Genomic DNA, 22642 nt, shown 5'->3' with positions numbered 1-22642 from the left:
TGCACCATATGGGATTCAAACCCCCAAATTTCTGGTCAAGTATTCATTGCTTATCATAACACTCCACTCAAAATACATGCTGGTTAGCATGTTAAGCTAACTTATCCACTAATATAGCTTATGGTCACATTTGAAAGAATAGACAAATGTTAGCATAACCAATTAGCATGCTAAGCGAACTAGCCTAAAACAACAAACACAGGCATGATCAAATTTGGAGAGGTCATTCTCGGGAATGATAGTGAATCAAAAACCCGTTCAGTCATTTTTGTGCGGCTCTGTCCAAAGATCATCCGATCAGAGTTTGGACAAAATTTGAAGGAATTGTAGTGAACAAATGGAATACTGTACTTTCAAAATGGCCACTACTGTAATAGTGGAGTCTTAATGGAAGATGTTGAATGTGATCAGCATGATGGGAGGAATCGGGTATACTATGTTTTTCTGAAACAAATTTTCAAAAGTTATAACCATTTGAAAAGTGAATTTTTGAACTAGTGCTATAGAGTTGGTCCAAGAGACCCCAAAGTTGGTCAGATTACTATTCATTACCATCACAAGTGTGCCAATTTTCATCATCTTCCTATTTAAGGACTGGTTCATAGGAGTGTCTTAGACTCCCATTGGGGAAGAATGATAAAGATTAAGGATACTATCGCCCAGCTTTATCTTAGAGACTCGTATTTTAATGTGTGTATATTTCCATAAAGACACAGATTGTGTAATGTCAGCTTATTTCATAAAGTGACTTTATTTTGATCCTCAGGGACCTTTGGCCGGATATTTCATGGAGTCTTGCTTGACGAGAAAGACCCAAGCAAAGAGAAACAAGTCTTTGTGAAAGCAGTGAAAGGTACATCCTCTGTTTAATTCTCATTATATAGGCTACCTCCATTGAGTCAAATATTCTAAAATGACCCTTTTAAGATTACCTTCCCAACATTAAAAAAAAAAACCATTCTCCAGGAAATCATATGAGGGATAGTTTGTGGTAATGCACTTCTTTATTCATACAAGTTCTAAAGTACATAATATAGGAATGATACTGGTATTTTAAAGTGTTGATACTTCGGTTATGACCTCAGTTTCTGTAGAAAATGCTAATGCCATGAGAAACTTAAGCTCTTCTCATCACACTGGTCACCCCTTAATTTGCCCTTGTGCCCTGTTTACCCAGCACAGGACTGGTGCCAACCATCAGACAATGCCATTATACCAGCCTCTGCTGTGCCAAGCTGTTCAGTTTCCCCTCCCGGCCCTTGCCCAAGGGACAGGAAACAATACACTTTACCCAAACTCTCCAAGCATCCGTCAAAAGCTGTGCTCCAAGATAAAACCAGACCCTTGTGAACTCATTCTCAATGTGTTCACTCAGCCACCAATCTGTGAGACTGGCTGAAAGGAATTAGAATGCTTTTAGAGTAACCAGACTTTGTCAAGTACAAGGTGAAGGCTTGTTTAGGACACACATGCCCCTTTTACTAACAAGGCAGCAAAAAATCTGTCGTGCTCATCTTCATTTCATCCCAAATTTGTGTGACATACTTTCTTCTGTAGAACACGAAAGGTGAATCTAAGAATACCCTGGCCACATTTTTCATTCTAATGAATCTGAATGAGTACTGGGGCTGTCAAGCTCTAGAAAATAATGACAAAGCACAATGCATCAAAAAGGTAGTGCATGTGCTATATACCAACTTTTCCAAAGCAAAAAGATAGCTTTGTGTGACCATAATCTAAGACACTTTTGTGGTGCTTTTGCATTGTTTTTGAAAGTTTTAGTCCCTATTCATTGTAATTGTTTGGAAACATGCAACCAGCATTATTCTTTTTTTTCTTCTTCTTTTGTGTTCAATGGTAAGTAAGTAATGAGAAAATCCTTTTAGTTTGACAAAATGTTCCTGTATTGCCTCTATCCTTAGGTGCTACTGGGCTTTTTCCAGATGTTTAGGGTTCACCTAACATTTTAATTGGTGTGATGAGAAGGCTTTGACAGTTGTTTTTGTCAGGTTTGACTCGCGTTCGGGTTGTCCAGGTTTGTGTCAAATCGCTTGACTCTCTGTTCTTGCATTTGACTGTGCAGATCACGCCTCGGAGGTACAGGTGACAATGATGCTTACAGAAAGCTGTAAACTACGAGGTCTTCATCACAGGTGAGTCACAGACATCTCATATGCTGCTTTCTTGATGGTTCAAGAGCTTGACCTATTTGACTTATGTTCTTGAAAAAACTCCTCTTCTTTTAGTCCCGAATAGTGAGTTGTGTACAGAATCATTTGTATACATGCTCATGTTAATTTTTGGAATTCTGATGCTAGTGATGCACACTCCACCTTTAAACAAATCCTTTCATATATGAACAACGCTTGCCATAGTTGTGTTGGGAATCAGAGGGACCTTATACAGGGATCACTGCTCTCTACACACTGAGCAGGAGTATCTGTAGTTCACGCCACTTAACAAAAAAGCCCATCAATGTTATCCAGCACACAAGCAGATTAGAGGTTTCGAGAATGTTGACATAATATGCTTGTGTATATGAATATAAATTACCATACTTTCATCAGGGTAAATTACCCTGTCCACAATAGAAGCATGTTGTGTAATGTTTGAGTGTTGTGACAGTGATATGATGACCGCAGTCACAACTATGACACTTCTCTGACTACTAATCTACATACTTCCTCTGCTGTGTGAATGACTGTTTTTCTTCCTCCGCATTCTTTCTTCATTAGTGCATTCTCATTTACCACGTTTCCTTCAGAAATGGAGAACCATTCATTTCTATGATTAACAGTTCTTATAAATCACTTTCTGCCTTGTTCAAGGAAGTCAAGTTTATCGTCATTGACTATAAATATTAAGACGCATAGCTGTAGGGTTTTTGTTTTTTTAAATAGTTTTTTTTGTGTGTTGGCTTTCTGACACAAGATCTGAGCGAATCCACTTCCATGTCCAGTGCCTGGATATTTTGTTAACGCAAATTCATTTTAACGGCACTAATTTTATTAACGCAGCGCTCATTTTCTGTTTGATCCGTTGCCCAGCCCATAGTTGGATAAATTGAGATCAGCCATAGACGTAAAGGATGTAGCAGCAAACCGAAATGGGGAAAGAAAAGGGCTAACATTAACATTACTATTCATATAAGTGACGTTACATAGCCTACATAAGCTACAATTTTTTCTGTTTAACTTTCCTTAGACTCCAGGTCGAAATAAAAAAGGGCGTTTTTACATTGAGCACGTTTACTGCAGTCCAAGTGCGAGCGCGATAGTTCTCTGATTCCCCCGCAGTGTTGGTCAAACTTCTATTGAACCCTGGTGCATTTGTGTGCGTCTTACATAATCACAAACATCCACAGGGCATGATAGAAAACAGAACGGGGGTCAATATATTGGATGAAGGGGGCTTTCTGTTGCATGCTTGCAATGGGACTGCGCGAATACAATGCAAGCTCGCTCTCGCTCATATCCGAGGTAAATCATTAACACCATCACCACTTATGTGTTTTATTGAACTATACATTACAATCGGCTAAAACGAATGTGCAGGTTACTTTTCTGAACGAGCGCTCCCGAGTCCGTGTTTCTCACACAGTTCGAGTGCAACCGAACTCCGAGCACCGCCTCCAGGTAGTCTCAAGTGTGGTACCCTGGTGCGCTCCGCATGACAGATTTCACATTACCAATTTTTCATGCGAACCATGCCCCGTTCTGAACTAATCTGCCAGTGTAAAAATGCCCTTTATTTCTATTTTTAAAACGGAAGAAATTACTGCTTTATTCTGAATTTTTAAGCTTAGGCTTAAGAGACCTGAACAAGATGAAAAACATCTATGACCTTTGATACATGTCTAGTCTTCATGCTCTGTTGAGTATGGTTTCACTAATAATAAATATACATTTGCATAAAGCATGCATATTTGTCCATACCCATGTTGATTAGAGTATTAAAAACTTGAAAAAAATATTAATTTAAGGTACATTTAGAACTGATAAAAATGTGTGATTAAGTTGCGATTAATCGCGAGTTAACTCATGACAATCTTGCAATTAATTGTGATTTAAATATTTTAATCGATATATACACCAGTATATATTGGTGCCATATTGCTTATCTACTGGTATTTAGAAATGTATCTGTATCAGTTGTGATTGGATAAATATCCGATACTGAATATTTAATTGCATGCTCCTTTATCTTATTTAATATTATGTATTTAGAGTAACTTTACGTGAGTGCTAAGCATAAAATTAAACTTAAAACAAACACAAATCTTGTTGTTGTTGTTAAATGTAAGCTTTACCAAATGTTAAATTGATTTATTTATTTTTATTGTACATTTTATAATCTTTTTTTATTTTTAATTTATTTAGAAAAAATAGTATAGAAATGTAATATAAGCCATGTATTGGATATTGCTTATCTTATTTATTGGTTAAAACTACTGAAACTTAAAAAAAAAAAAAAAAAAAAAAAGAAAATGGCAAAATAAATGTACTGTTGAAATTCGCTACAATGACATTAACAATTGAATACTGATTTTGTAATCCTATCAGCATCTTTATTTAGTATGACTTCATATAATGTCAAATATCACTTCATCTTCATTTAGATTATTTTCCTGATATTAATATAGCGGCAGTACAACTGCCCTGAGGTCATACATTATGTTTAGATTTTTCTGTTTCCCGCTTGGTTGCCTTTTGGGATGGGCTCAGACCAATATCCTGTCCTAAGCGCTCCAAGCCTTGCAGTCACGCAGACCCGTGTCTGGGGTTAAACGGTCAGCGCAGCCCATGACTTACATTTTTTCCTGGTCAGAAATGAATCACTGATTGAAATAGTCTTATGCAGACTAAGTATCCTTAGGGTAGCATGTCACTTCCTGTCTATGTATATCACTGCTATGAAAGCGCACAGCTCTGACAAATTCTTTTTTTCCTGCCGAAATATGTTTGAAAATTTGGCCTTCTCCTGCCATTTGTCCTTTTACCTACACCAACAATCTATAACCCATTTTTCCCTGGTCTGTTGACTCTTAGGAACCTGTTACCCATCAGCCATGTGTGTATAGAAGATGGTGAGAAGCCCATGGTCATGTTGCCTTTTATGAACTGGGGAAATCTTAAGCTTTTCCTGCGCCAGTGTAAGCTTGCTGAGGCCAACAACCCACAGGTGAGATTACTAGAATTTTTTTTATTTAAATAACACACTTATTTTGCACGTTGGGTTATGTAATGTGCAACATTTAAACTGCACTCACATTGCATCCGCACGTATGCAAAAAGTGTTTTTCCACCTGTGTGAATTCTGCTAACAAGTGGTGCAATGATACTCCTGCTGTTAGCCATAAATCCGTCTTAGACAGGTGTTTATATTAGAGACCCTCCAGCAGAACACCTGGAGTCTTCAGATTATCCTGATTTAATTGCTTTCTTCAGAACAATGAATTTATTGTGCAGATTCTGTGAGCATCGAGCAAATCTTCTATGATAGGTGCTTTACGGTAGTGTTCTGTGCACAATCGAGCCTTTGTGAGGTTAACCCTGGGCGGTCTTTTATTTAGCTGCTACTGAACCCTCTTCAAAGACGAGATTACATAAATGGGTCATTCAGACAGATGTACTCTTAAAATGGTTAAATAAGTACTTTAAGCTATCAATGTTTCTACTTCAGGACCAAGCTTGTCGTGGCAGTGTTAGTTGTGTGCAATTGGCTTTTTTTGTTTTGTTTTGAAAAACATAAATCATGTGAACTATCCATGCTTTAGATAATACCCTTCATTTTGGCATTGAAGGTGGATGATTGCTTTTTGTATTTACTGCCAAGATTTTCACCTCTCACCTGAACTGAATTTTAGATGTATGTTGCTGCCTTCTAGGGGTGTGCAAAATTACATACTTTTAAAATGCCTCCGTCTGAATGAGTAGTCAGGGTTAAGGGAAGCACTGTATGATTAGGCTGGTTTAGGGTCTTGTACCCTGTCCACCAGATGCTGATCAAACAGCTGGATGGAGCCAGACTGAATGGAACAGTATGCAAGGATCTGTGAGGCGCAACATAGTGACTGAAGATGATTGAACATAGAGCAACATTTAAATATTAATGCATATATAAATATTCTGTATAACGGATGTATAACTATGGATGCATGGTGTCTTGTATTGGTCTGTATTGCACACAACCGTTCAAAAGTTTGGGGTCTGTATTTATTTTTTAAAGAAATTAATACTTTTGTTAAGTAAGGATGCATTAAATTGATAGCGACAATAAAGCTTTTTTGTTACAAAAAATAATATTTAAAATAAACACTGTTCTTTCTTTTTTCAACATTGATGATGATTAAATATTTCTTCATCATTTATTAATAATTTTTTTATGTATTCCACTGAAGACTGGAAAATTCAGCTGAGCCATCACAGGAATAAATTATATTGTAAAATATATTATAAATTGTAATATTTCACATTATAACGGGGGTATTTTTACTGTATTTTCGTTCAAATTTATCAGTTACAAGTTAAAATAATTATCATATTATTATTGACCAGCATTTTAACTAAAACTAAGTGATTTGCAAAGGGGACTCATTTAGAGACGTGACTTCTCGAAGATGGGTTTAGCATGTTGGCAGTCCTACAGTTGCAGTTAGACTGTTGGCATGTTAAAGCACACCCTCTCAGTCAAGTTATGACTCTAAATTGATCCCCTTTAAGACTCTACAGTTAAAAAAAAATTGGATTTACTAGTCTCTCATTGACCCATCCCTATGTTCTACACGTACTACATTCTCTCTTGAGTAAACGTTTCAGTCTAAATCACTCTAACCAAATTCGCACGGAACAAACAGGAACGAGCATGCACCGTCAAACTCATCTGACCCCTGAGTTTGTCATACACTGCAATTATTTTGTTCTAAAGCCTTGTGTAGAGTTGTATGTATAGTGTACAGTTTTCATTTGGAGAGGATTGTTATGACCCTGTCAGTTAGCACCCATGGCTTCTTGTTGTGTCTGACTCAGGATAGATTATACAAGAGTGCCTGACGTTGAGCCACTCCCTCTAAAGAGTTAATGCATTAGTGTTTGGCTTTGCCTCTAGGTGCAAAGGATGTTTATGTTTAGTGAGGTAACTATCATTTACATCAGACGTCAAACTCTTCCTACCAACTGAGATTCAACAGGAACTTGTTGCTCCATCAAGTCTGGTTTCCTAAGAGGTGAAGCTTAACCACAAGTGTCTGCGTACCCACTTGTCATGTGTTCCCACTTTTTGTGTCTTTCATTTTCTCTTGCTGGATCTCTCTTACTGCAATTTAAACAAATTCTCACACTTCCAGTGACCTTTAAAATATCTTTCTTGATCACTATAACCATTTTGTCCACTGTCTCTTGTTACACATACAGGCCATCTCGCAGCAAGACCTGGTCCACATGGCAATACAGATTTCATGTGGAATGAGCTACCTGGCGCGGAGAGAGGTCATTCACAAAGACCTGGCTGCCAGAAACTGTGTGTAAGTGCCATTTGACCTCATGTTCTCACACTATTTACCATCTTAGACTTTCTGCTGTCTACGCAGGAGTATACAGCTGTTACATTTTGCTATTGCCTATTAAAAATAGCCAGAAATTGATGCACCTCTTGATGGAAATAAATGTTGTGATTGTCATTTCCATCAAGAGGTGCATACATTTTTGGTCAAGATCTTGTATTGACAATGCACTACTCCAGCATATCCCAAAGACTTTCAATAAATTTAAGGTCTGGACTCAGTGCCAATTCATGTGTGAAAAATGATTCTTCATTCTCTCTCCCAACCATTCTTTCACAATTTGAGCCTGATGAATCTTGACATCCTCAATCATTGTCATCCTGGAATATGGTCATAATGCGTCTTCCTACATGGTTGTTTAAGAAATTAAAATCTATACAATCAGTTAGGTTTGGAAGAACTGTTGCCAAACGTATAACATGCTAGAAATAATAACTGCAATAACAATCTAATCATTGACTCTTAAAGCTACACTGTGTGATATTTTCCCCCATCTAGCGGTTAAAAGGTATATGACCATCCAGTGAATATTCGTTTCTCTTCCTCTCAATTCCGATTTCGTTTTAACTCCTATGGTGGCCAATTTAGTCCAAGATTAATATGGCTTCCAGTTCGACCTCGTCCACATTCGACACGGTGCCATCGAGTGTTAAAACGCGAAAGGCAAAGCTTGAATTCACGGGTATGTCCCTCTTTGGCTGATGTACTTTCAAGATGGAGGGGCAACATGGCGACCCGCATTCGAACCCATTACCCGTATGTATTTTCAATGGTTTATTATAAACTTACGAGAATAATTTATTACTTGAAAGAAGTAAATATACATTAATGAGCACATATTTTTGAAAGAACTAAGTGTTTTTAGCTAAGAATTAGGGGTGCTCCGATCAATCGGTCGATAATCGCTTTGGGATGATTGATCGGCGCTCTCCAAAAAGTCAGATCTCATGAACCGATCGCATGCTGACGACACATAAAACCCGCACCTGCCGTGAGAGCTAGGGCATGATACGCAGCGACACCGTCTCATTCTCTTTCCAGCACGGGTAAAATAATTATAATGCTGAAGGTGAGGTACAATTCATATTTCTATATTAAATAACTTACGCAGTCATTTGAAAACGTTCTGTGGGACATAACTTAAGTTCACAAACAGCGTGCCTGAATCACAGCGTGCGCGCGCTCTCTCTCTCTCTCCCTTTCAAAATGCTCAAATGGCTTCACATCAGCGCATCGCATGTGCTCTAAAATCGAGCTGCACAGTTGACACAGGATTTGCCACTTTGCACAATTGAGGCAGTGTCGCATCGTCTTGCCAGTGTTCAAACCGCACTCGCGCGCATGGTCTGGAAAGACACACACACACACACAGGCCATCTCACAAAAAGCTTGCGAGTACAAATCGCGCTGAAATGGTCAGATACACACAAATGTATGTACTAAATGACCGTCTTGACGAGTAGTAAACCCTGTCGTGACTCGCGAGTGAACATTTGTGCAACTGTAACCGTATCCGTGTTCGCTCTTAAAGTGACGGCTGTCGAATAAACTGCTGCTGTCTCTGAGTTTCTCTTTGTTTTGTGTTGTTTGATGAACCTTTATGACACTCACTGCTCTTGAATGACTAACTTTTGCAACCTTAAGTGTAAGGATTAATCTAATTTAATTTATTCAGGGAAGACCAATATTAATTTACATTTGATTTCTTATTAAATGTCTTTAGTATTTCTTACCTCAATACTAATGTTAGACCTACCTGAAATTTTTTTTTTAAAAACAAAAATGCACTGCACGATCAAATATTTAGGTGAGATAAATATATACATTTATTATATACATTTATTTGGAAAAGATGGCCTACAGTAGCCTTAAGTTATCTCATTTTCTAAAATAAACACTTGGTGGTTTTTCAAGATCTTGACTCAGTTAAGTTAGAGTTAGTTTCATTTCTACAAATGGTACAAACTCTGCAAGATTGTAGATAAAAGATAGCCATTCCCCGGCCATTCTGTGATCGGCAATCGGCAGATCATGATCTTGGTGATCGGTAATCGGTGATCGGCCCCAAAAATGCTGATAGGAGCATCTCTACTAAGAAGAAACTAAAAAAGTTACACAGTGTAGTTTTAAGCATTTGCCTATTTAAATCCAAACAGTAGCTTTTTTTGGGCTGAGCAGTAGGACACCCTTTCAGCTAATCCGTACAGTTGCATTAACATCAATTTATATTTTGTTTAGATGTCTTATGTATCTGTTGTTGTTGTTTTTGTTTTGTAGAATTGATAACAGCATGCAAGTGAAGATCACAGATAATGCGCTGGCCCGTGATCTCTTCCCAATGGACTATCACTGCCTCGGGGACAATGAGAACAGACCCGTTCGCTGGATGGCTTTGGAGAGTTTGCTCAACAATGACTTTTCTAGCGCCAGTGATGTGGTAAGTGTTGCTGATCCTTTGACATTTTCTGCAACAGACGTTAACGTGCACTCACATAATATTTTGTTTCATACAAGCAGCAGGGGGTCTCTAATGTATTGTTTTTCTCTTCCTATGGATATTTTGCCTGTAAAAGAATATTGTAACCTGTTTGACTTACAATAGTCATTCGCTGCTTTAGCTAGTTCAGAAATTAATTTATGGCAGAGGTAAAATTGAGTACCTGCACACTCATGCATAGGCTCTCCGATTGTGTCCCAAATCCTGGTTTTATTTAAAATTGTGTAACTTCTTTGACGTCATACTATCTGCTCCATCATGCTTTGTTACTGCTGACAATTACAGTAATCATGCTTCAGATACCCCTGAACATGTTGAGGCCTGTGTCGTCGGCTACGTGCAGATTACAGCAGTTAACATGCTTTTGAATTTCCCTAATATGTTTATATTCATGATAATAGTCCTGTAATAGGTGTTAGGGTTTAGCGGATCGTAGTTGATCCGTGATCTGTACGGACCTGGCACCACGTTTTGGCACGCATGTGATGGAGTGAAAGCTTATCATTTGCACGTGTTTTGTCTTGCTAGTTTACACATGCAATAGATTTTAAATCATTCCAGCGCTGGAAGAGGAGGCAGAGGAGAATTTAATTCGGTACTTGCACGCTGTTATCTGTGCGCACAGCCGCGGAGAGAGGCATGTTTCACTCCGAATAGATCCCTCTTTCGTGTCTCCATTCACTTGGATGAACACACACACACAATTATGTCAAAATACACATCTCGGCAAGTATTCACGTTATAACACAGTCGGTTGTGTCTAAAGTGAATGTGGAGATTTGAGAAAGAAATCGGATGTGAATCATTATATTGGATCTGTGCGTGGGGTCTTGTGACAGCAGTCCATAAATACCTGCCGTTGTCCGTCATTAATGTTAATCAAACAACAAAACACATCTTTAACAAATATTAATGGCACAATATGTCCAAATTTTGGATTAAAATATCTTGACTATGACTTGTGTACTTTCCTAGAATGCTTAAATCCAGAGAAATAAGCAATTTTAACCAGAACACGTACCGTACAAATATGGTAAAGGACGTTCAAATAAGCTTGCTTGATGCTCAAGAACCAATGAGGTTTGTACTTGCATGTCACACAAGAACTTTTAACCAATCTAGATTAAACCGTTCAGTTCTAAGTGTCTAGGTGGATTGGACTTTCTATGGAGGGACAGAAATCTCTCAGATTTCATTAAAAATATCTTGGGTTTGGAATGACGAGTGACTAAATGACGACAGAATTTAGTTTTTTTTTGGGTGAACTATCATTTTAAGCAGCTTTGGGCTTAGGAAAAAGCAATTCTCTGTCACATTTTTACTTTCTGAGAGGTGAATGAGGAAAAAAAAAAATGTGTGTGTTTGTCTGGAACAGTGTTTTTGTGGCAACACTCTACTTTCCCGTCCATCTCACTCAAAATGCCAAGGAAACAACCCGCCCTAGACAGCCAGGAATTACTGAACGCCGCCTGGCTGCCTCATAAATGTAACACCGGGCCAAAACCTGTCAGGGATCTGACCTCCGCATCCCTTCAGACTAACAGAACAATAGTGGATGGTGCTGCCTTCATGCCAGGAACAATTATTACGGTTCTGTTTATCTTAATACAATAGGAGCTGGTGATGAGCAGTGGCCTGGTATGGAACTTTACTTTTGTTTACTGGGATACGTTGGAGAATCATTTACCGCAAGGAGCTGTAGTGCAGGATACCACCCACCCAGTGAAGACATGAGACAAAATGACAGATCACCAGTGGATGAGAACTTTGATCTGTGCCCAGTTCCCCTCTCATAGCTTCTCAACAAACACATCAGTGCAGGAGACAACGTCCTTTTATATGTAAAGAATACTGTCTGTTTTAAAATGTCAAGAAATAAAAGATGGTCAGGGTTGTCTTTAAATGAATGGGGAGGATTAATTTCAAGTGTGTTCTGCAGTCAAGTAGCACAAACATGATTTTACAGTTCGTTTACTGTTTGGCATTTTCCAACACATCTCCCTGCAGGGCAGACACATAGAGAACAGTTTATAAAGTCACCTTACCACACCGAAAGTAATGCAGCTTTTTATAGTCATGTTATTATATATTATATATTTATCCAAAATTGACTGAAGTCTAACAAACTTGATTGCCTTGAACTTTTTTTATAACAAGCTGTAATTACATTAATTTGCATATCAGTTTGTTTCACAGTTAATGGTGTAGAACGAACATCTTGATCCATGTTAAATGGGCATGACTGCTTATTTATTTGATTTGAAGCCTCTTAAATATCTCTGTGAACAAGCTGTGATTGTGTCCAAAATCAATGGAATAAATCCAAATTTCCTTCTTTTGTGTTACTGGAATGCTTTGTTTCCATAATGCTGCTGATGTCCCTAAAACGCCCTAAAGGGGACTTCATGACTTTTACAGCAGTTTTACCAACAGAAAGATAAGTAAAATAAGTATTTGGTCACCTACAAAAAAAGCAAGATTTCTGGCTCTCACAGACCTGTAACTTCTTCTTTAAGAGGCTCCTCTGTCCTCCACTCATTACCTGTATCAATGGCACCGGTTTGAACTCGTTATCAGTATAAAAGACACCTGTCCACAACCTCAAACAGTCAGACTCCAAACTCCACTATGGCCAAGACCAAAGAGCTGTCAAAGGACACCAGAAACAAAATTGTAGACCTGCACCAGGCTGGGAAGACTGAATCTGCAATAAGTAAGCAGCTTGGTTTGAAGAAATCAACTGTGGGAGCAATTATGAGAAAATGGAAGACATGCAAGACCATTGATAATCTCCCTCGATCTGGGGCTCCACGCAAGATCTCACCCCGGGGGGACCTAGTGAATGACCTGCAGAGAGCTGGGACCAAAGTAACAAAGGCTACCATCAGTAACACACTATGCCGCCCCCGCCAGGGACTCAAATCCTGCAGTGCCAGACGTGTCCCCGTGCTTAAGCCAGTACATGTCCGGACCTGTCTGAAATTTGCTAGAGAGCATTTGGATGATCATTTAGAGGATTGGGAGAATGTCATATGGTCAGATGAAACCAAAATATAACTTGGTAAAAACTCAACTTGTCGTGTTTGGAGGAGAAAGAATGCTGAGTTGCATCCAAAGAACACCATACCTACTGTGAAGCATGGGGGTGGAAACATCATGCTTTGGGCTGTTTTTCTGCAAAGGGACCAGGACGACTGATCCGTGTAAAGGAAAGAATGAATGGGGCCATGTATCGTGGGATTTTGAGTAAAAACCTCCTTCCATCAGCAAGGGCATTGAAGATGAAACGTGGCTGGGTCTTTCAGCATGACAATGATCTCAAACACACCGCCCGGGCAATGAAGGAGTGGCTTCGTAAGAAGCATTTCAAGGTCCTGGAGTGGCCTAGCCAGTCTCCAGATCTCAACCACATAGAACATCTTTGGAGGGAGTTGAAAATCCGTGTTGTCCAGCGACAGCCCCAAAACATCACTGCTCTCGAGGAGATCTGCATGGAGGAATGGGCCAAACTACCAGCAACAGTGTGTAAAAGCCTTGTGGAGACTTACAGAAAACGTTGACCTCTGTCATTGCCAACAAAGGGTATATAACAAAGTATTGAGATCAACTTTTGTTATTGACCAAATACTTATTTTTCACCATAATTTGCAAATAAATTCTTTAAAAATCAGACAATGTGATTTTCTGGATTTGTTTTTTCTCATTTTGTCTCTCATAGTTGAAGTGTACCTATGATGAAAATTACAGGCCTCTCTCATCTTTTTAAGTGGGAGAACTTGCACAATTGGTGGCTGACTAAATACTTTTTTGCCCCACTGTATATATGTTGTATACATATACATATACGATTTTGGTCCATATTGACATGATGGCATTTGCTGCAGATTTGTCAGCTTCACATTCATGATGCAAATCTCCTGTTCCACCACATCCCAAAGTTGTTCTATTGGATTGAGATCCGGTGACTTTGGAGACCATTTGAGAATAGTGAACTCATCGTCACATTCAAGAAACCAGTTTGAGATGATTTGAGCTTTGTGATATGTCGTGTATCCTGCTGGAAGTAGCCATCAGAAGAGGGGTAAACTGTGGTCATAAAGGGATGGACATGGTCAGCAGCAATACTCGGGTAGACTGTGGTGTTTAAACGACGCTCAAGCGATACTAAGGCAATGTTTTTCCAATCTTCTATATTCCAATTATGGTCATCTTCTGTGAATTGTAGCCTCAGGTTCCTGTTCTTAGCTGACAGGAGTGACACCCGGTGTCGTCTTCTGCTTCTGTAGCCTATTTGCTTCAATGTTCCACGGGTTGTGCGTTGAGAAATGCTCTTCTGCATTCCTCTGTGGTTGTTTGAGTTACTGTTGACTTTCTATCAGCTCAAACCACTCTGGCCATTCTCCTTTGACCTTTGGCATCAACAAGGCATTTTTTTGCCCAACTGCCGCTCACTGGTAGCCTGGATGCCAGACGAATTTAGCACCGCCCACAATTTTTTTTGCTCGGGCAATTCGGTCTGGACTCGCTCCATAGAGGAGTAATTATGCCCGAACAGAAACTGTTCGGACCAATGAAATTGTCAGGGCGGGCTTTAGACGATGATGGACAGATGATAAACAGTAACGTAATCATCCACGTCATCGAAGGCTCTTGGGTTGAATTTGCTCTTATCCTAAACGGAGAACTTGTTCGTATATGCATTCACCTTCACTATTTCTCTCAGAAACGATGATCATGTTGGTAAGTACTCTGTGTATCCTTAAATTATTTTATTACTGGCAAAGATCGTTTACACTCATATTTTTCTTGTAACGTTACTTAATCCAGCGTGCGTGCAGACAGGGTTTCCAAGTGTTTTTGCAATGTCGCGCACAATTGCTACTCAAAACTATAGCCCAAAACAATAACTTTCCGGGGTGTTCTCCGGAAAAAAATGGCGTTTGGTTGGCAAAATATGTTATTTTGGCAAGGTTGCCTGCTAAAATTCGCATTCCTGGGTTTATATAATCACATAATTGGGGTCGCTTCAACCCGCGGACGTGGAGAAAAACACGGACTTGGCAACACAGTGCAGTTGAGTTCTGTTGACATTTGACAACTAACGTTATGTGTCGCTCCGTTGCTCTGATTGGTTGTGGGTCTATCCAATTGAGGTCTTTCCTGGCTCGGTTGAAACACGCCCTATAATCAAATCTCAATGGAGCGGTACCAGACTCAAATTCTGACTAGAATTGAGTATGGCCACGCCAGGCTAGCTCACTGGATGTTTTCTCTTTTTTTGGACCGTTCTCTGTAGACCCTAGAGATGGTTTTGCATGAAAATCCCTGTAGGTTAGGAGTTTCTTTCTGTGTGGCACCAACAACCATGCCATGTTCAAAGTCATTTAAATCAGTTCTTCCTCATTCTGATGCTCATTTTGAACTTCAGCAGATTGTCTTGACCATGTCTACATGTCTACGGGTACGTTTACACGACAATGATATGCTTAAAACGGATACGTTTTTCCATTGTGTTTTCCACGTACAGACGAGACCACTGTCAAAACGATCCCCATTCACACGGATTCGTGAAAACGGCTAAAAACGCTGTATTCTGCTGTATAAACACTATAGCCTGAACATGTAATACGCATGTGCATGACGGCATCGTCTTCACAGATTTGTGTTTTTGTTGTTACACTGAGACTGTTGTTCAAAAACTTGCACTTTGAAACCTGTTTTCTAAAGTTTGCGTTTTAAGGCACCCAAAACGCTGTTGTCGTGACTTGTGTAAATTAACAGCCAAAGAGCATGAAGTTTTAAGTTTTTTTGTTGAAAATGGTGTCGTGTAAGCAGCCCCTAAATGCGTTGTTGCTACCATATGATTGGCTGATATTTGCATTAACGAGCAGTTGAACAGGTGTACCTAACAAAGTGGCTAGTGAGGTGTATAAATGCATTATAAAATATGAATATTCCTTTTGATATTTACTTATAATTATATTTATGAATGTTTATTAATGTTGTTTTATTAAATTGTGAAGTATTAAAAATAACGAACTAAATAAATGAAACAAAATTTTTATTATTGTTTTTAAAGATTTAGTGAATGTTAATGTTGTTGGTTTTTTTGCATTTACATTTGTGGAATTACTCATGACGAAACTTTCCACATGTCCTATATGAAGATTCCAATAGGAATATCTTTGTGTTTAGATTCTGATCTGTAAATACTATCTATTTGTTTATAATGTCAGCCTCAAGTGATATCACTTGTTGAAAAGGAGGGATCATCTTTCTGTTTGTCATTGTGCTTCACTCGGCCTGGTCTGAGCTCTTGTGTGTTGTTTCCCTACAGTGGGCATTCGGGGTAACTCTGTGGGAGCTGATGACCCTGGGACAGACTCCTTACGTTGACATCGACCCCTTCGAGATGGCCGCCTATTTGAAGGATGGCTACAGAATAGCACAACCCATCAACTGCCCTGATGAATTGTGAGTTTGATATTTTAATCTGCATTTCGAAGAAATTTTCATGTGCGGAGTTGATGTTACAATGTAAAATACGTTAAAAATAAACTATAGTGAACTTGTGTTCCTGAGTAATTGGCAAGGCTCCCAAAGTGTCAGTAACAACAACTTTCTTAAATCTTGATTATTTTGTGAGGGAACTAACTGAACCTTTAGAAAACGAAATTAACATTTTTATCCAAGCACAACAACTGCTGGCTATTCACACACTCTGACCCTTATCGGCATCCTGCAATAGCTAGGGAAACGGAGCATGGTGATCGAACCAGCCAGGAATTACAAAGCAACGTGCGCTGTTGACCGTGTCAGTGACCCAAACACCGCAAAATGAATTGTCTTGCGCGCAGTCGCCGGAACATATTTTAGAGAATGCAGGAAAAGCTAATCAGCATTGGATCGTAGCCTGTTACTCTTTCCCTCCAGAGAATAAGTGATGAATTAGAGTTCTGGGGCTTGCCTTGTGTATTTAGATTCTTGAATAGGAATAGAGCGATAAAGTGATCTCAACTTTCACACAAGCCCATTTCAATTGTTGCTGTCCAAATGTAATCAAGACCAATACATCTTGTCCACCCAGCATTTTCTTCTATGATAAATCTCCTATTGCTTCATCAGTCACCTCACAGATCTGATGAAAGTAAATGCTTTGTTTATATGAGGATATTCTCCGCTTTCAGATTTGCAGTGATGGCGTGTTGCTGGGCCTTGGATCCAGAAGAGAGACCAAAATTCCAACAGCTCGTCCAATGCCTCACTGAGTTCCATGCAGCTTTGGGGGCCTACGTCTAAACTCACTCAAACCAGTCAGAGATGTCGAACAGCACTATTCCAGAGAATAAAAGTTATTGCAGTGCCTTACTTTATAAGAAAACTCTCCATTTTGTAAAGTGATTTTATTTCATGCGATATGAAACGTGGCTTTGTTTGGAAGGTGTAGCTTCGGAGGTCAGTATCTTAGTTTTTTTTTTATATCACAGCTGCGTGAAATATCAAGGACTCTTTCTGATTCTCAATGATATCATCCACATTGGTTTGGGATGCTGGTATTAGGATGTCCACAGGAAGCTGCTGTTTCACAAAGGAGCTTTTTTATCCTTTTCATAACAATAGAAACAAGAAGAAACTGTTCTGAAATTTCCTTCTGGACATTTTAAATATTGCTCGGAGTAATCTGTACATATATTTTCAAAGTCTTCAGTGAGAGGAGCGTAATCTCCACTGCGTTATGTCCTGCATTATTGGTTTTTTAAATAATTTGGTGAGAGAACCGATCTCCACTACATTAAATGTACAGAAATACGCCTCAGCCCGGACACGGCTATTGGTACGTAAACTAGATGTTTAAAAAAAATAAAATAAAGATGGCGGAGCCCTACCGCTGACCATAAGCTTTACCTCCTTAAATTATGAGATGTTCGTGGAGGTGTAAAGCAGCGTGCTGGGATCCTGCAAGTCAAACTGGACTTTGATACAGGGTTTTTTCAAATTCCTAAAGCTTTTGATGTTTGACTGTTCTGTGTCAGAACAATGCCTTCCTTGTATGTTTAAAACTGTATGAATACATGGACAAGAAAAGAAACATGAGTCACTGTGAATATTTGAAGTGTACGGCCTAGACACCATTTTCAAATCTTTTGTTCTGAATCTATAGGCTCTTCTTTTTATCCTTGTGATCACTGCATGTTGACTTTTTTTAAAGGGTTTTGTGTAAACTGAATTCATACCTATCCATTAAATGAGGCCTCTAAATAAAATGGGATCTCAGTGTTGGCTGTTGGTGTTTGTTGCTTTTGACGCATGATTTAGTCTGAAGGTTTAAACCTAACCTTTTCCCACCTCTTGGTTCTTAAATTTAGTGAGCAAAGAACTGTTCTGAATGGCACAATTTTGCAATGATTTAATCATGATGTTAGTTTTATGCTTTTAATGCGTACAATATTGTGCAAATGTTTAAGAGAGCAGCCAAAAGTCATTTGTGGGGTGGCTGACTACATCTTTGTGCAATCCTTATTCACTGGAACTTGAGTTATTTCTATCAATGTACTACATTTTTGCGTAGCTTAGTTAGCCGTTTCAAATGTTTTTTTTTTTTTATGGAGTGTATGGGAGTACTTGCATTTCTGATGGCATTCTTGCTTTAAAAGGAGTACACATTGAATAATTAGTTCAGTTTATTTTAGCTTTGTATACATCACTTTGAAATGACTAATCTACCTACATTTTTCATACATTTTAAGGGAAAAGCCCACCTAATTTCTTCATTTATACAGAGTGTTTTTCTTACGGTAATTGTGAAGAGACAGTAGCATTGCTAAAGTTGACATAACACTTACATTTTTTCATTGTTAGTATTATGCAGGGGGAAAAAACATCCATTGTTTTGTTGCACCCACAAAGAGGATAAAGCCTCAAAGTTTTCAGTCTTATGTGATGCTGTAATGGAAAGTTATCTTTTCCCCCCCTTTTTTTTCCTTCTTTGAATGGGCTTAGTGTTAAATTGGAGCAGTGGTTTAGAAAGATTATCACCCTCTTCAGAGATCTTGTTCTCATTTCCCTGGTTCTGACATGCTTTAGTCTGTATAATACAGTTTAACTGCTGCAAATGTCAGAAATGCATAACAAACCAAATACATACTGAAGAACTTGACATGCACCACATGCTGAAACAGCACTCGCTGACATAATCAGTGACCTGCTCTCTGTATCCTCCGGATATTGAATTACTCTTCGTGTAACTGACCTGTAAAACCTTTTTGTTCAGGTACTGTCTTAACAAAATCTTTTTTTTTTTTCACAGCTTTTCCCATTAGATCATTCTATGTTATGTCCCAGTTTAACAGTTGTGCAGTCAAAGTATTATGCTTTATGTAGTGTTTCATTTTAATGGAGCTCTATGATACCTCTAGTTTGCCTTCATTGTTGAATGCACTTAAAGGGATAGTTCACCCAAAAATGAAAAATCTGACATTTGCTCATTCTTCTGACATCCCATAAGCTTCTGTTTACCATATTTGATGTTCTCTATGTATGTGCGTTGATCAATGTTTATGTAAGCAATAAGGTGCGAGAGGCTGTGTTGTACAGTGAATAAGTCACAGCAGAAGGGCGTTGTTAGACACAATGCAAAGCTGTGACTTATTCAGCATATACAGCACTAGCTTTGAGTACTTTGTTGCTTTTATAAAACCGTTACCACACAATACAAATACTAAAGCCAAAAATACACAGATCAGGCAAAACATAATATATATTGTGTTGGTCCCCCTTTTACTGCTAAAACAGCCCTGACCTGTCGAGGCATGGACTCCACTAGACCCCTGAAGGTGTGCTGTGGTATCTTGCACCAAGATGTTAGCAGCAGATCCTTTAAGTCCTGTAAGTTGCGAGTGGGGCCTTCATGTATCGGACTTGTTTGTTCAGCATCCCACAGATGCTCGATTGGATTGATATCTGGGGAATTGGAGGCCAAGTCAACACCTCAAACTCGTGTTCCTCAAACCATTCCTGAACCGTTTTTGCTTTGTGGGAGGGTGCATTATCCTGCAGAAAGAGGCCACAGCCACCAGGGGATATAATTTCCATGAAAGGGTATACATGCTCTGCAACAATGCTTAGGTAGATGGTCCGTGTCAAAGTAACATCCACATGGATGCCAGGACTCAAGGTTTCCCAGCAGAACATTGGCCAAAGCATCACACTGCCTCCGCCGGCTTGCCTTCTTCACAGTGCATCCTGGTGCCACGTATTCCCCAGGTAAGCGACCAGGCCAACTTCTTCCATTGCTCCGTGGTCCAGTTCTGATGCTCACATGCCCACTGTTGGTGCTTTCGGTGGTGGACTGGGGTCAGCATGGGCACCCTGACTGGTCTGCGGCTATGCATCCCCATACGCAACAAACAGGTGCACTGGGTATTCTGACGCTTGTTTGATCAGACCACACGGGCCAGCCTTCGCTCCCCACATGCATCAATGAGCCTTGGCCGCCCATGACCCTGTCGCCAGTTCACCACTGTTCCTTCCTTGCACCACTTTTGATAGATACTGACCACTGCAGACCGGGAACACCCCACAAGAGCTGCAGCTTTGGAGATGCTCTGACCCTGTCATCTATCCATCACAATTTGGCCCTTGTCAAACTTGCTTCTTCCTGCTTCTAACACATCAACTTTGAGGACAAAATGTTCACTTGCTTGGGGGGGTGTTTACAAAAGTCATTCTAAACCTATATGGTAACACTTTGTTTTGCATTGTTCTGCATGCAACTAACCAAACTCTAACTGTAAGTAATGATTAAATAAAACAATTTGCATTATTGGTTGAACTGCCCTTTTAAGAGGATCACTCTGACATAATGGCAGTCTAGGCACTTCTTGGAAACTGGTAAGAAAAGAACAATGTTACAACAATTATTTAAATGGGACGTAGGTGGTGTAACATTTATGGCTTTTTCTGTGAGATTGCATGTGCCAAATGGCACTCATTTCCAAGGTTTCGCTTCGCTTGACCAGACAAAGTACACGAGCACAAGGGACACTTGAGGCTCATTAGGGGAAGACTGCCATAAGGGAATTCTTTAGTGACAAACCACTAAATGTTGATAGAAAAAAGTAAAATTAAAGATAACATTTTCATTATAACTGGCTATACAGAAAGAATCCTATGCCTTTTATCAGGTTGACTTTGACCCTATAGGGTGCAGAGATGGACAGACTCACATGGGCTCTAGAGTATAGGAGTGGTGGACTTTGATTTGGTCATAATTACACTTTGAATTTCTATTCTGTTAGTTGCAGAGTAGACTTTTTTAAACCATTCGAGCCTTAAAGGGTTAGTTCACCCAAAAATGAAAATTCTGCCATTAATTACTTACCCTCATGTCGTTCGACACCCGTAAGACCTCCGTTCATCTTCGGAACAGAAATGAAGATATTTTAGTTGAAATCTGGGGCCTGTTTCAGAAAGGAGGTTCAACCAACTCTGAGTTTAAACCTGAACTCTGAGTTGACTTACTCTGAGATGGGAAACTCTGAGTTTTGGGTTTCAGAACAGCTGAATTGAGGTAGTTCAATCAACTCTGAGTAGACTGACTCTGAATTAAGCTCATGCACTCCAACTATGAAAAGCCACGATCAATGGAGCTCTGAAATTACGATTCACCATGGCAACAGCACCCAACAAAAAGACATTTGCATACTTCCAGGTCAATACACAAGTTTAATTCTTAATTATTTTAATGAAGTTTAATTTTCATGGTATCCAAAAGGCAAACAAAGAATGTGGCAGCAGCTAAAAATAAAAAATAAAATAAAAACATAATTCAATCAGATAAAGCTTTAAGCATAAAATGTTCATGGGTGTTGGTTTAATGACTTTACAAACATTTGACATATTAAATAAATATCATTCAGTGTCCAATGTGGAGCAGCTTTTCCCACATAGACCCTTTTCACAGACTGTGATGACGTGTTTTAATAGTCATCAATATCGTAAATCCAGCAACGTTTTGTGTATTTTTTTTATGTACATTTATAACATTAATACTTTGTATTATATAACTTTTGCATCAAATTACAAAAATCAAGCTACCGCTGCTGTGAGAGTGTTTCTAATAAAGCGTCTATGGGAGTGATAGTTAAAATTAACATCTTTCTCTCTTTTCACTGCAGTTATCAATCTCACTTTAATTTTTCCCTTTTTGAAAGTTGTGAAATCACTATTGTGGAGTTTTTCTTTTGCTATTTGAGCAAATGGAGACACAAAAATATATATTTAATTTATTCTTTCATTCACCGCTATGAAAGTTAACCCTATGACGACTTCCGCTCTGAGAAACCCAGAAATGTGAAAGGGTCTATGCTCTTTCACATAATGAAATGTTCTCTGATCCCACCTGTTACATTTATTAATTAGGGTAATGACATTAAACAGTTTACTTCTACTCAGGCCAGCCAAACTCCAGCACCACTGACAGATGAAGAGGAGATGGAGGAAGAATATTAATACCCAACAGGAAAAAGAATAAAGTATTTGTAGGAAATAAAGATGACTATAAAAAATGTAAATAAATGTATTTA

The 22642-nt window shown here is 39.0% G+C and overlaps 1 protein-coding gene across 2 annotated transcripts in view; it reads left to right on the top strand.

Moving 5' to 3' along the window:
- ryk (receptor like tyrosine kinase) overlaps window positions 1-18335 on the top strand; it is an 80711-nt gene extending 62376 nt beyond the window's left edge. For both annotated transcript variants that reach the window (XM_079840726.1, XM_079840725.1), the window contains 7 exons: window positions 767-853; window positions 2084-2153; window positions 5049-5181; window positions 7413-7522; window positions 9839-9998; window positions 16396-16532; window positions 17246-18335. In XM_079840726.1, the coding sequence (XP_079696852.1) occupies window positions 767-853; window positions 2084-2153; window positions 5049-5181; window positions 7413-7522; window positions 9839-9998; window positions 16396-16532; window positions 17246-17357 (809 nt within the window). In that variant the 3' untranslated portion in view covers window positions 17358-18335. The remainder of the gene's footprint in view (window positions 1-766; window positions 854-2083; window positions 2154-5048; window positions 5182-7412; window positions 7523-9838; window positions 9999-16395; window positions 16533-17245) is intronic.
- The last annotated feature ends 4307 nt before the right edge of the window (window positions 18336-22642 follow it).

This window comes from Gobio gobio, assembly GCF_949357685.1.
Source record: "Gobio gobio genome assembly, chromosome: 17".
Lineage (NCBI taxonomy): Eukaryota > Metazoa > Chordata > Actinopteri > Cypriniformes > Gobionidae > Gobio > Gobio gobio.
This window is presented reverse-complemented; position numbering and strand designations above follow the sequence as displayed.